This window comes from Leopardus geoffroyi, chromosome C2 (genome assembly GCF_018350155.1).
Source record: "Leopardus geoffroyi isolate Oge1 chromosome C2, O.geoffroyi_Oge1_pat1.0, whole genome shotgun sequence".
In the NCBI taxonomy this organism is placed as follows: Eukaryota; Metazoa; Chordata; class Mammalia; order Carnivora; family Felidae; genus Leopardus; species Leopardus geoffroyi.
In genome coordinates this window covers 18,785,765-18,801,337 of record NC_059333.1, presented here as the reverse complement: position 1 = coordinate 18,801,337, position 15,573 = coordinate 18,785,765, and the positions used below count along the sequence as shown (strand labels likewise).

General features: G+C 44.4%; 1 protein-coding gene across 8 annotated transcripts in view; it reads right to left on the bottom strand.

Annotated features, from left to right (window-relative positions):
• Positions 1-570: 570 nt before the first annotated feature.
• LOC123610674 (amyloid beta precursor protein) overlaps positions 571-15,573 on the bottom strand; it is a 278,796-nt gene continuing 263,793 nt past the window's right edge. For all 8 annotated transcript variants that reach the window (XM_045501571.1, XM_045501578.1, XM_045501576.1 and 5 more), the window contains 3 exons: positions 14,557-14,657; positions 10,691-10,837; positions 571-1,788 (listed from right to left, as the gene is read on the bottom strand). In XM_045501571.1, coding sequence (XP_045357527.1) covers positions 1,687-1,788; positions 10,691-10,837; positions 14,557-14,657 — 350 coding nt within the window. In that variant the 3' untranslated portion in view covers positions 571-1,686. The remainder of the gene's footprint in view (positions 1,789-10,690; positions 10,838-14,556; positions 14,658-15,573) is intronic.

The following is a 15,573-nucleotide window of genomic DNA, read 5'->3' as shown; positions in this document are numbered from 1 at the left end:
TACTTCCCTGGAGCTTCTCTCTTCAGCTCTTATTCGGGACTGTTATGGTCTGTCTGAATGTCTGTCCCCTCTCCCCCAATTCTTGTGTTGAAATTATAATGCCCAGTGTGCTCCTACCAGGAGGTAGGGCCTTTGGGAGGGGACTAAGGTCATTGAGGATCCTTAAAATGGGACCAGTGACCTTGTACAATGAGAAATCTGCAACCCGGAAGGTCCTCACACGGCCGTGCTGGCACCTTGCCCCGGGACTTCCAATCTGCAGAACTGCCGAAAGTAAATTTCTGTTGTTTAGACTGCGGTATTTTACTATGGCGGTCCAAACAGACTATGACAGAGACCAACTTGAGGACCAAGATACAGCAGCAAACATACTTTGGACCAAGCTAAAAACTGAATTAGATCAATGAGGTATTTTACTAGCACTGGAAGATGCATGTTTCCTACTCAGATACCTTGCACTTAAGATACAAATCTGTTGGATGTCCAAGAGCAGAAGGTTTCTCACCAGGCTTTAAGGACTACATGGTCAAACGGTGGTTACCATGGAATCATTCACACCAGCACAATGGCGCTCCTCCAAGAATGTATTTATTTACATGAAAACACCAGTTTATACAAATTGAAGACAAATCTTAAAAGGGTTTGTCCAGGCAGGACTTCCCCATTCCCTGATTTTGCCCCTTCCCCTCTCACTTTCTTTTGCTATCATAAATAAAATGTTTTAGACTGGTTAAAAGAAACTGAATCTGCCTCTTTCCGCTCCCCCCCTCCCCCAATTACTGTGAATATTTAACATCCATAGTTATCCTTCAAAGAAAACTCTTGCCCAGGGTGATTTTATTTAATTTATTTATGTAATACAGTGTAGAAAGCTATCATGGTCATAAGCAATGATTCTGTACAATCGTCCTGCGGAAAATTTTTTGGGAGAATTCTTGGTAATTTGAGGCCGGCAGAACACTCCCGCCCCCCCCCCCCAAAAGTGCTTACAATGAACAGGGATTCTTTTCTTTATCAAAGATCCAAAGATACATGGACAAAAAAGTTTCAATTCTCAATGCCTAATGTGTGCACATAAAACAGGCACAAAGAAATAAATGTGTATCCTCATAATTCCTATATCACAAATATAGCAGAAGCAACAATCTGTACAGTAAAATGCAATCGTGGAAAAAAAATTCTCGAAATCATTTGGAATACTTAAAAATGCCGGACTTTAAAATGCATAGTGATCAGGAAAAGAATACTTAGGCAAGAGAAGCAGCTATAGTCCCACGTTCACATGAAGCATCCCCCATCGATTCTTAAAGCATATTTCAAGTAGGACTTAATTGGGTCACAAACCACAAGAATAATATTCAACTGGCTAAGCGGCTACGTGATAAATAATCAGGAGAGAATCTATTCATGCACTAGGTTTGATACAGCTACATTCTTTACAGTACACGAAACCCATTAATAATGTAGAGACCAAAATGTAAAGAGAGAGAATACATTACTGATTTGTGGATTAATTCAAGTTCAGGCATCTACTTGTGTTACAGCACGGCTGTCAAAAGGCGATAATGAGTAAAGAAGAAAACGGGAGGGTTTGTTTCTTTTCCACATTATTCTATAAATGAACACCGATGGGTCGTGAAGCAATGGTTTCTGCTGTCCAACTCGAGAGGCTGCTGTGGCGGTGGTCTAGTTCTGCATCTGCTCAAAGAACTTGTAAGTTGGATTCTCGTATCCGTTCTGCTGCATCTTGGAGAGGTGGCGCTCCTCTGGGGTCACAGCAGCGTCGACCTGAAAAGCAAGGGCGAGGAAAAATGAATAAAAAAAAAAGAAAATCAATCTTTCAGGAGCGCTCACGTTGAACAGTAAAAGGAGAAAGAGCGGGGTATTCTTTTCTCCCTCCTCTCCCATCTCAGAGCACAACGCCTGCGCCCACCAGTTACACAGATGCTCCGTCCGGCCACCAGGTGGCGCTTCAAACCTTGCCCAGCTGGCTCGGCTTGCAAAGTGCTCCGCGGCGGTTGCTTCCTCAACTTAACAGTAACTGGATGTATGCGGCACAATAAATCTTTTCTTTCCTTCCCTGTTGGCCCAACAAGGGATAAAAAGGTCACAGTGCAAAAACTGTTTTACTTGAAAGTGTGGTGGTAAGCTGGAAAAAAAAAAATCCAAGAGCATCACGGAGCGTCAGCAAAGTAGACCGGGAGGCAAATAAATGTAGACTGATTATCTTGCCATGCTCATTTTAATTTGTCCCTGTTTTCACTAAATTTAACATGATGACGAGAGGTCTGAGAATCTTTTAATTAAAATGATCTACATATATCAAAGGCGCTACTTGGCGCAGGGGGAAAGGAAACATTGGAAGAATATGCTGTTGCAGATTGTACATGTATATATGTATTTAAAAAAAATTTTTTTGTTTATTTTTGACAGAGAGAGACAGAACACAAGTGGGGGAGGGGCAGAGAAGGAGGGAGACACAGAATCTGAAGCAGGCTCCAGGCTCTGAGCGGTCAACACAGAGCCCAAAGCCCAACTCGGGGGTCGAACTCACAGACCCCGAGATCATGACCTGAGCTGAAGTTCAACGCTCAACCGACCAAGCCACCCAGGGGCCCCTATCCATGCATTTTTTTAAAACCGAGCACTAAGACTATGGAAGTATGTCCAGCTAAAGATTTACAAACAGATCCTCTGTGTTGATGTGGTGCCTTCCCTCTAAGATCGGGCGGGCTGTAAACCTGACCACGCCCACCCCCGCATCACGGTTAGGACAGAGCTGTGCAGGGGTATTGACTCTCTTCACACCCGGCCAGGTGGACTTAGTCCCGTAAGGTGGGGAGTGGCTGTTCTTATCTGCTGTACCACTCACACCGAACAGATGGGCCAAAGTACTTAACTCTTTGCTGAGTGAGTGAAAGCTTAGTTTTGTTATTTTAAAAATTCCTCTTCCGTAGGACCATTGGAAGATAAAGAGAATGGACACAAATTTAACCAGAATGGAGAAGCATGTTTTCCACCGAAAAGTTAGAATGTGCTGTGCAGAAGACGGCCTTTCCTTCAAAAGGACGCGGTCTATTCTGCCCGTGATGGACCTGGGGTCCCCATCATTTTAGGAGAATACGGCCTGCCCATTCCCCACAGCTGAGTGTTGTTGCAAGGTGACATTCAGCTCTTTATACATCTTTCCCTACCGACAGCCCGTCTGGTGGCATGGTTCTGAACCCACACACCTGTCTTCTTGAAGCACCATCCCTGAACCCAAAGAAGTAAAAATACCAGAGAGCAGGAGTGCTGGAGGCTAAGACACCAGGTCTAGGGACGCAGCCTGATAGGACTAAACCACACTGGCTAATAAAATTTAGACTGAAATTTTCGTATGATCACTATGGAAAGCAGTGTGGAGCTTCTGAACACACTAAAACAATCCGCAATTCCACTCCTGGGCATTTATCTGAAGGAAATGAAATCGCTACCTCAAAAGGGCATCTGCTTCCTCATGTCCAATGCAACATTATTTACAAAAGTCACACCATGGAAACAACCTTAGTGTCCACCAACGGAGGAATGGATTATTATTCAGTGGAATATTACACAGCCACGAACAGGGAACCACGGTCATTTGCTGACGTGGATGGGCCGTGAGGGCATTCTGCTAAGTGAGACAGGCCAGACAAAGAAAGACAAATACTGTGTGATCTTACTTATATGTGGAATCTGAAAGAAAACAAACTCAAAGATACAGAGAATTAGCGGTTGCCAGGGGTGGCAAAAACGGGTGACAGTGGCCCAAAGATACAAACTTCCAATTATAAGATAAGTAAGTTCTGGGGCTACGTGTATAGCATGGCGGCTGTAAGTTGGTAACACTGTGCTGTAGATTTCAAAGTTGCTAAAAGAGTAGATCTTAAAAGTTCTCATCACAAGGAAACAAACTGTTACTGTCTGGTGATGGGTGTTAGCTCAGTTCATACCATGGTAATCACTTCACAACACACACACATATCGAATCATCATGTTGTGCACTTAACGCTAATACGGCGTTATATGTCGGCTCTGTTTCAATACGACCGGAACACTCTGGCTCTGCCAGGGACCCTGCACAGGACTCCACGTCACCAGAATGAACTGGAATGACTGCTTTAGCGAATCCCAGGGCAGCTCCCTCAGACTGCCTTCACGTGCATGCTTCTCGAGTCCCCATCCACAGAACATTCCCCTAACGTGGCCTCGTCAGAGCTGCTGCATTCTGGGCAAGTTCTCCTGTTCTAGTGACAAGTCTGGGCACTTCCCCTTAGAACAAAGCCACCAAACAAGCTCTCGCCAAGTCGGTACTCCGATGACACTGTGTAAGTGGATGTTCAGCACCCTCGTCCTTATGGGAATAATTAATGGATGTTTTTCCCATCCCTTCCTCTTCCTTTGACCCGCTATGTTGTCAACAAATGAGGTCACCGTGTGTTAATTGGCAATTGGGTAATTAGCCCCGGACTCGTAAGCTAAAATGTCATCATCAAAGATTAGCACCGATAGTAAGAGATTCCAACCACTCTCCAGATTTGCTTGCCAGGGAACGGCCTGTATGTAGCATGAGGCCATTCGAACTTGGGCCATCTTCTGGTTTCTGTGCCACCTTTTAACTGATATTTCAAAGAGTGTCAGGATTTAAAAAGAAAACAAAACAAAAACGCAACAACAAAACGTCTCGCTGAGGGAAAGAGCCAGCACAAAGCTGCTGTATTTCTGAGTGTAGAAAAAAACACTGTTAGAATATCAGAGCTCTATGTCCTCCAGGAAGCACATCAACCCTCACACTGGCTGTCACCTGTCATCTGCATTCATCAAGGTCAGGGGAACACCCGGCAACTTAATAGTTTCTCTCTTCTTCAAAGGCCAAAGCCAAACGCTTAAAACAGCCCTGTCAGAAATTCGAGGCTGAGGCCGGTGCTCAACCCACGCATCTAACTCTCCTGTCTTCTTGGCCTCCTTTCTCCCTGCTAATCCTCATTATTATCTTTTGTTGCTGGGAGGGCAGCTCAAGTGGTGGGGAGGCTTAGCCCTCAGACCCTCAGACGGCTGGCTCAGGAGCTAGAGCAGGGGGGTTATTTTTACAAAATGGCACCCAAGGAGCCTGGGTTGTGTCTCTTTGTCCCCGGCCCCATGAGAGCTTGAAGTGAAACACTGGGTACTCACACTCAGGGATAAGCCTACAGCTAGAGGAAGAACGGCAGGTAACGGGGAGCCTTCCTCCCCAGTGGGGCTCGGCGACAGGTCCCTGGTGGCTAAGCTACCGCACTGGTGGGGGCCACCAGATACGGGCCAGCCCACTGCGGCCCCGGGCAGGCAGGGCCTCAGCACGAACACCTCACTATTATTTCCCCTAAAGCAGTCGGGGAAATTGGAGACAGAGCTGCCTGTTCTGGATGGAATGACACAACAACGAAGTTGTTATTCTAAAGAAGAATAAGATAAATCACAGCGACTTAATCCACAACCGCATAGAGGGCAAGACGATCAAAGGAGCTCGTACTACGGGAAGGAAAACAGAGCAAACAACAACCACGTTTTCAAGTTGGTCGTTCTTCCTCCTCTAATTCCGCACTGTTGGTTTTCTGTTCAGTTGTGCCCACGTTTTTTTTTTTTTAATTTTTAAAAATGTTTATTTATTTTTGAAGGAGCGAGAGACAGAGCGTGAGTGGGGGAGGAAGAGAGGAAGAAGGAGACACAGAATCCAAAGCGGGATCCACAGAGCCCAACGCGGGGCTCGAACCCACGAACTGCGAGATCATGACCTGAGCCCAAGTCAGGCGCTCAGCCGACCGAGCCACCCAGGCGCCCCCACGTTCATTTTCTTAACTGTAATTCCATCTTTCTAGAATTGGTTCACTTAGGTTTACTGCCCACGTTTAAGGGATCTTTCAGGCAGGTGATGGACTCTTTGCTAGGCCTTCATCGTCATTGATCACTGATGCTTTCTTTTGACCTCCCAAAACCTCTCCCGGCTGTCTGCTTCCAGCCACAAGAGATTTTGGGTCCAGCCACACTTTTCTGCGCCTCTTCTTGCCATTTAACCTGACCATTCTGTCCAGCTGTTCTGCAACACCCACGTTAGTGGTTGCTACCTCCATCCTGGTGGGCCAACTTCTTGCCAGGAAGAAAGGACCCTTAAGGACTTTTATATATATATATATATATATATATATATATATTTTTTTTTTTTTTTTTTCCAAAGTAAGTAACGTAAAAAAATGTTTATTTTTGAGAGAGACAGAGCACGAGTGGGGGAGAGGCAGAGAGAAAGAGGGAGACAAGATCTGAAGTAGGCTTTGAACTGACAGCAGAGAGCCTGACATGGGGCTCAAACCCATGACCCGAGCTGAAGTCAGATGCTTAACAGACTGAGCTACCCAGGTGCTCCCTGGACATATTTTTTTTTAATCACATCAGTATGATGGCACATTCATCAGGAAACGTCATGTGCCATAACTCTATAAAAAGATAACAAAGCGGGGTGTCTGGGTGGCTCAGTTGGTTGAGCGACTGACTTCGGCTCAGGTCATGATCTCACGGTTCGTGAGTTCAAGCCCCTCATCGGGCTCTGTGCCGACAGCTCGGAGCCTGGAGCCTGCTTCGGCGTCTGTGTCTCCCTTTCTCTCTGCCCCTCTCCTGCTTGCTCTCTGTCTCTCTCAGAAATAAATAAAAACCATTAAACAAACAAACAAACAGGAAAAGATAACTGAGACTTCTAGCTTCCAGAATTGTGAGGAGATAAATTTTTGTTGTTTACCAATATCGGCTGTTTGGAACGGGCACTTGGAACTGATCAAAAGGAAGAGGCCTCTGGGGGAGATCTGCCAGGCCAATCGTATGTGTCAAAACATACAATTACAGGTGACAGACAGCAGCTGCACTTACTGTGCTGAGCACCGTGTAAGGCACAGAATTGGCAGGTCACTTGGTTGTACACCTGCAACGACCAAAACACGGTGTGTCTTCATCTTCAATTAAAAACAACGAAATTCCCATACGGCACAATAAAGAATTAAAAAGGGGCGGTTTAATTACCCAAGTATGAAAACACTTTTTTTTTTTTTTTTTGGGCCCAAACCTGAAATGAAAAGAGTCATGTTTTGAGTAGAAAGGAAGTCAGCTGATGCTTACAATGATACATCTCACACGGTTTCAAAAGACACAAGCTCCGAAATCCTGTTATAAGAGCAACACCCCAGAGTCGATGGTGCCGTCATCGCTTATTTGATGTGCTTACCGTCTAATCTGTCAATCATTCTGTTCTTTCACAGCTTTTTCTCTTTTTAAAAAAATGTTTCTTTATTTTGAGAGAGACAGAGAGAGAGAGAGAGAGAGAGAGGGAAGGGCAGAGAGCAAAGAGGAGAGAGAGAAAATCCCAAGCAGGCTCCCCGCTGTCAGCACAGAGCCCGATGCAGGGCTCGAACTAACGCACCAGGAGATCATGACCTGAGCCGAAATCTAGGGTTGGGACACTTAACCGACTGAGCCCTGAGCACCCAGGTGCCCCATCTCTCTTTTTTTCCCAAACAAGTCTCAATTAAAAAAAAAATTTTTTTTAATGTTTATTTTTGAGACAGAGAGAGACACAGTATGAGTGGGGGAGGGGCAGAGAGAGAGGGAGACACAGAATCGGAAGTAGGCTCCAGGCTCTGAGCTGTCAGCACAGAGCCCGATGTGGGACTCGAACTCATGGACGGGGAGATCATGACCTGAGCTGAAGTCAGACGCTCAACCAACTGAGCCGCCCAGGCGCCCCAACAAGTCTCAATTTTAATAAGAGCCTGTATACACACGTTTGCTACTGAAAACTGAACTCGCATATCAAAAAACTTTTATTACAATTCCAACTTTCGAAAAGCAGAAAATCTAGCCTATGCATCCTGCCCTAATTATGCTTTAGCCAAACGAGCCAATGTTTTCTAGTCCTTCTGCACAAGCTACTTGCCTTCCGATTTTTGATGCTAGGTTTTATCTTAATGACTTCAGGCTTCTCAAACACACAGGCCAACAACACTGAAAACCTGTTAGTGCTTCCCTGGGTCAGATCTCTACCATGTCCACACCAGAACGGAGCGGGAAAAGAAGACTCAAACCCAATTTCCACCAGCAGATCCCATAAGCAAGTAGCCTCGAGAATGTAAATGCTGAACAAAACGAGGTTTTTGGCTTTGCCATACATTTAACTTCTTTAAGCTTTTCCTGCCCTTCTCTGATCAAGAATGATTTGGAGCCCATGTGGGGGGGTGATGAGAAGTGTGACTCACTGGAAGTATCTGGACTTTTCTCTGATAGAAGAAACAATGACTAGGGCATGAGACAATCTGTATTTGGACCTTAGCCCTATATTTGACGCTGGGTGAGCACTTTTGTGTGGTTGTTTTCTCATCTACAAAATGAAAAGATAAATTTGATTGGTCACTGAGATCTCCTTAGTTCGAAAAATTCGAATACTTCTCAAGATGTATTCATTCACTTTCTCCAACAGTTTCCTAAAAAATTGCATATACTACGAGGATCTCTCTGCCACAACCCCAGAACCGCATTTTAAATGCATAGGGGGCACCTGGCTGGTTCAGTTGGTGGAGCGTACAACTCTTTTTTTTTTAAATTTGTTTTTTTCAACGTTTATTTATTTTTGGGACAGAGAGAGACAGAGCATGAACGGGGGAGGGGCAGAGAGAGAGGGAGACACAGAATCGGAAACAGGCTCCAGGCTCTGAGCCATCAGCCCAGAGCCCGACGCGGGGCTCGAACTCACCGACCGTGAGATCGTGACCTGGCCGAAGTCAGACGCTCAACCGACTGCGCCACCCAGGCGCCCCTCGTACAACTCTTGATCTTGGGGTTGTGAGTTTAAGCCCACGCTGGGGGTAGAGATGACTTACCGGTAAAATCTTTTTTAAAAAAATGTTTTATTTTATTTATTTTGACAGAGAGAGAGAGAGAGAGAGAGAGCGCATGCACACAAGTAGGGGTGGGTCAGAGAGAGAATCCCAAGTAGGCTCCTCACTGCCAGTGCCGACCCTGACACAGGGCTTGAATTCACGAACTGTGAGATCATGACCTGAGCCAAAATCAAGATGCTTAACGGACTGAGCCACCCAGGTGCCCCAACAATAAAATCTTTAAAAAAAATGCATAAGAACTTACTTGTAAACTTTATTTTTCAATATTTTGTATTGTGGGATTAAGAAGTCTTATTTGTTGTTTTTTTTTTTAACTGTTTATTTTGAGAGAGTGAGAGAGAGAGAGAGAGACAGAGTGCATGAGAAAGCATGCAAGTTGGGGAGGGGCAGAGAGAGAGGGAGAGAAGGAGAATCCCAAGCAGGCTTTGTGCTGTTAGCACAGAGCCCGATGCAGGGCTCAGACTCACAAATCATTAGACCATGACCTGAGCCAAAAATCCAGTTGGACAGCTTAATGGCATGAGCCACGCAGGTGACCCCAAAAGTCATATTTGAACCTTGCAGCTACCGTCTTTTCTTGGTGCAACTCGTGACTTCTGTGCTATACACACGTCAGTCACATATTGGCCCATGGGGACAAAATCTTGAAGCATAACTGTGCAGTAATCGTGACTGTCACTTGGTGAACCTTCTCTCTACCCCCAGTGTGACTGCACTAAACTCTGAAAAAGTAAGGTATTTCAGCCAGACGTGCAGGATAACAGGCTGAACATTTGGAATGACCTTGTAGGCTCTGCTTGGCTATTTGGTATAATGTCATTTCCTGTCAAACTCACCTGAAAATTAGCATTAGTTACTATTCCCTGGTTTTAGTTACAAGTCAGTCTTTAAGACAAAAAAAAAATATATAAGGGAATAGGGGCGCCTGGGTGGCTTGCTCGGTTAAGCGTCTGACTCTTGATTTCGGCTCAGGTCATGATCTCATGGTTCGTGAGTTCAAGCCCCACGTCAGGCTCTGGGCTGACAGTGGGGAGTCTGTTTGGGATTCCCTCTCTCCCCCTCTCTCTGCCTCTCCTCTGCTCTCTGTCTCTCTCTCTCAAAAATAAATAACTAGGGGCACCTGGGTGGCTCAGTCGGTTGAGCGTCCGACTTCAGCTCAGGTCACGATCTCATGGTTCATGAGTTCGAGCCCCGCGTCGGGCTCTGGGCTGATGGCTCAGAGCCTGGAGCCTGCTTCCGATTCTGTGTCTCCCTCTCTCTCTGCCCCTCCCCCATTCATGCTCTGTCTCTCTCTGTCTCAAAAATAAATAAACATTAAAAAAAATAATAAATAACTAAACTTTACAAAGGTTAGGGAATAAACCTAGGGTTTAGGTTTTTTTTGAAGCAGACGTCCTCATTCCTTTTCACTTCTGACTTCTGTTGTCTTTTTTTCTTTTCTTTTACATGCTGGAGGGTGATCGCAATCTCTTGAAGTCAGGCATTATACTCAGTAGTATTTTGACACTTCCATACGTATTATAAGAAGCTGAGGGAGCAGCATCCAACGCAATGCCTTGATCACAGTATTTCTAAGTCGGAGTGCATGAAGACAGAATAAGAACACAGCTGCCACCCTGAGTGAGCGCCATGCGGGAATGTGGACTTTCCTTTCCAAAGAAGACACACCTGGAGGAATCTGAGCTTAATGCCGCGGACAACCTCCCTCGTCGCCTTCAACTCCCACTTGCAAGCATGCGGCCAAGGTCACCTACCTCCACGACACCATGATGGATGGACGTGTACTGTTTCTTCTTCAGCATCACCAAGGTGATGACAATCACCGTTGCTATGACAACGCCGCCCACCATGAGTCCAATGATGGCACCTTTGTTTGAACCCACATCTTCTGCAAAGAACACCTTGAAAACAAACCAAGAAAAAGGACTGTAATCGCAGGCGACAACCGGAGAAGGTATGTGAAAAGTTTCCGTATGGAAGTGTGAGTTGGTGGCTACTTTGTTACCTGCTGTGTACTTGGGGGAAAAAAAACAAAACAAAACAAAAAAACAAAAAAACCCACACATTCTACTTACCAAGAATGACATCTGTGGTCTACACAACAAAGTACAGCATGTGGCTTCCCCAGTTCTGGGAAGTCTACTCCCTCCCCTGCCATCCCCTGCATGTCTCTAGAAAGGCAAAACAGAAGCCAAGAGGAACCCTGAAACCCTCGGCAGGTGGAACACCGGTGAGAGGTGGGGCGGGGACCTATCAGCGGCCGTAGAGGCACGGAGCGTGATTTTGAAAGCGGATCAGCTGGGAGACGTGATGCGTGACCACGACGCCTTAGGTCCTTTTCAAACCCCCCAGATGTCCCAACTTCCTCAGATGGACATTAATACGTAGGAATCAAGCATCTGAAACAAAGGAGTTCATCAGAAGAAAAAGGACATCTTGTTACCTCCTTTTAGCCAATACTTCAATAATTCAAGAGGACGATACTTAACCTTGAGAAGCGTGATGCTTCAAAGACAGTTTTCTTTCAAAGGGAAGAGGTAAGAGGCGATGAGGTGAGAATTTTAATAGCGACGCAGAACTCCTGCTGGCTGTTTTCTCGAGAAACCCAAGTAAAGCTGTCGTTTTATTCTTGCTGTCCATTTGGATTTAACATACCAAAAATTTGGAAAACACGGCCGAAGATAGGCATTCACTTTGCTGCTCAGCATTCCTTCCTACTGTTTATAAAGCAAGTCACTATTTTCAACCTCATCTAAGCTAAAGGGAATTAGAAGACCACACTGCACCTTCTAGAATCCTGTTATGTAAGGAGATGACCATATGCCAGATCACTGGGCCTCACGACTACTAAACACGCACCACATTTAGCACCTAAATTAATAAAAACAGCTCCCTAAATAATTTCTTTCAGCACAACCGCAGCATAGTAAAATGACTGATTTTCACAGGGAAAACGAACATCCTAGCAATCTGAAAAGGCAACATAAAATACAGCCAATGAAGCCAATTTCTAAAGGAGTCTTACTCAGCGTGTAGCTGCAACAAAATGAGAAACTGTTCATAATTATTCCACTTTCTCAACAAATATGCTAGTTCAACAGACTTATAAAAAAGCAAATTGTTAATTAGCTAATGATACAAGAGTGAGGTAATCAGGAATAAATGCAAGCCTGGACATCTTCCTATGCCTTTAAGAAAATACTGTAATTTTGTAATATTCATCGCACTAATTATAGTACATTATCTTATCAAGTAGCTCAGTTGAGGGAGCGGATTCTCCTAATTGCTGCACTGCCATTAGTCACTGTCACATTACAGGAGTTAGTGTAACCGTGGAGATGGGTTTTTATGACACAGGCTCCAGAAAATGCAAGTCTGCACATTAATCTTCGGCTCTATGCCCCACAAGCCCCCAACTCTTCAGTAGTTCCCCCAGGGTTTTGTTTTGTATTGTTTTTTTTTAACGTTTATTTATTTTTGAAAGAGTGAGAGAGAAAGAGAGAGTGACAGTGAGTGGGGGAGGGGCACAGAGAGAAGGAGACACAGAATCGGAAGCAGGCTCCAGGCTCTGAGCTGTCAGTACAGAGTCCGACCCGGGGCTTGAACCCAGGAACTGTGAGATGATGACCTGAGCCGAAGTCGACTGAGCCACCCAGGGAACCCCCCCACAGGGTTTTTTAACCTCTTCAGCAGTAGCCAGATCAAGAGTGCCCCTGATTCTATAATAACCGAGACTGGATTAACCCGCCAATGAAAATCGTGCTTCAAAAAAAGCGAAATGTTCTTGTACAAAAACGCTTATGGGAGTCACAATGCAAATCTGAACCACAAGTCAGTTTGGGATTTGCGTCGATTGTTAAGTGACCAGAGGCCTACACAATACTTCACAGGCATTTCTTTTGGAATTGACTACTGAGATTTATACAGTTTATTGGTGAATATTGGAAAGATATTCCCCCCTGAAAGAGCACGCACGTGCCCAAACACACACGCGTACACTTACGTGCCTGAGAGCGAGTTCTTCTCAAGCATTATTATTGCTAGGAGAACCTTATTACCATTTTTTGCTGAGTACTGACTGTGCAATACAATCGTCTTCTTTGTTTATTTAACCTCCTTACCATGCTTACTGATAAGATGAAGGAAACCCTTGGGGCTCCTGGGGGGCTCAGTCGGTTGAGCGTCAGACTTAGGCTCAGGTCATGATCTCGCGGTCCGTGAGTTCGAGCCCCGCGTCGGGCTCTGTGCTGACAGCTCGGAGCCTGGAGCCTGCTTTGGATTCTGTGTCTCCCTCTCTCTCTGCCCACCCCTTTGCTTGTGTTCTGTCTCTCTCTCCCTCAAAAATAAATAAATGTTAAAAAAAAATTTATAAAAAAAATCATAAAAAAACAATGAAAGAAACCATAACATAATGCAGGATTCATTTATCTGAAGCTTTTGGTAAAAGATTTTATGTATCTACTGGAGCTGCCTCCAAAGGGACAGGTGCTCTTTGATTTACTAGGATTCTAATATTCGGGGGAGAAAGAGAAGAGGGAGGAGATTTTGTCTGAAAAGGAAGCTGCCATCTTCTTTGCTCCAACCTTTCAATGAGCGACCCTGTTGGGAAAGTCACGTCCTGCTTACCTCCCCCCTCCACCCACCTCGGTAGAAACCCAAAGATCCTGGCCCTGCAGAACCTAAAATGTGGGCGTTGGGGAAGGGACAGGGAGGGACAAGAAGGAGAGATGAAGTGGCACAAGCAAGACAATTATAAACGCCAACTGAAGAGAAGAGCCATAAAACGTGTTCTGGGAAACCAAGTAATGTTCGCACACGGGTTCATTTGAGATTTTGTTATTTCAAATCCACCTCTTATCACCTGTCTTCCTAGAAAACAGAGTGGAAATTAATTAGAGTGGATATTTTTATTATTTTTTAATGTTTTTATTTATTTTTTTATTTTTTTATTTTTTTTAATTTTTTTTTTCAACGTTTATTTATTTTTGGGACAGAGAGAGACAGAGCATGAACGGGGGAGGGGCAGAGAGAGAGGGAGACACAGAATCGGAAACAGGCTCCAGGCTCTGAGCCATCAGCCCAGAGCCTGACGCGGGGCTCGAACTCACGGACCGCGAGATCGTGACCTGGCTGAAGTCGGACGCTTAACCGACTGCGCCACCCAGGCGCCCCTAATGTTTTTATTTTTGAGAGAGAGAGAGAGAGAGAGAGAGAGAGAGAGAGAGAAAACATGAGATGGGGAGGGGCAGAGAGAGCGAGAGGGAGACACAGAATCCGAAGCAGGCTGTAGGCTCCGAGCTGTCGGCACAGAGTCCGATGTGGGGCTTGAACTCACGGAGCATGAGATCATGACCTGAGCTGATGTCGGACACTTAACTGACTGAGCCACCCAGGCGCCCCCTAGAGCGGACATGATTATATAAATTAATTCCACTTTAAGCCCTCCCTGGGCTCAGCTAACCTTCTAGGTGTAAAAAACTACTATATAAAGACCCTCCTTTTCTTTATGTTTCCATGACGATCCTATATAGGCAAGCGCTGTATTTTTGTGGATTTCTGGCCCAGAACGAACAAGCATTAACAGGTCATTTGGCAGGAAGAGGTAAATTAGTTGACGTACCAGTTTTTGATGATGAACTTCGTATCCTGACTCATGTCGGAACTCGGCATCCATCTTTACCTCAGAGATCTCCTCCGTCTTGATGTTCGTCAAGCCCGAACCTGCATTAATCCGTAAGCATCGCACCGTAATTAAATTACACAGGGCGGTCAATTCATTTTATCTGTCAACAATAAGACTGTAACACAAAGGCTACCAAAACCTTCTTTCTAGGCCTGGAGTGAGAGGAAATAGATTAATGACTTTCTTCAAGGAAACTGACACCCTGTATTTAAACCCTTAACCCTTACCTATTTTAAACAAAAAGAAATTAAAGATTAAAGAAATCCAAAGTTAAAGCTTCTACTGCCTTTAAACACACACCTTTAATATATATATATATATATATATATATATATATATATATAAAATATATCAATTGCCTTTAAATATATATACATATACATACACACACACACACACACATATTTTTCATGGGGAAAACCAGAAGTTAAATGCCAGCTGGGAGGTTAGCAAGGATGTGTTCCCAGAATATACTGGCTTGTTTTGGGGGGCTTATTCATAGTTTAGTCTATTCTGTGTCTTTTCTCATGTGTTCTCATTCCTCCAGAAAAAATAATAAAAGTCTTTAAAAAATGAGCATTAATTACATGGTAGAATCAATCTGCTACTTTAGGGCTTTGTTCCAACTACATATAAATTATGTTCATGTACCTATGCAGCGAAGCATTGTAAAAATCCTATCATTTATTTAATTAAGTGACTTAGTTATAGATACAGAATGTAATCGGTTCATCTGCTGAATAAAGAGCTGCAGCACATAATTTTTGAAAATGTTTCTGTGGGACTAACAGAATTTGAAACTTACTAACTCCTCTACAAATTGCTATATGATTCCTTACACTAATGGTTATAATAAATTTCATTTTTCAAATAATAATTTGAGGCTAAAAAACAAAATATAAAGCCAGTTTTAACACAAAACCCGAAAGCACAAAATATAAACATCAGTTCCCG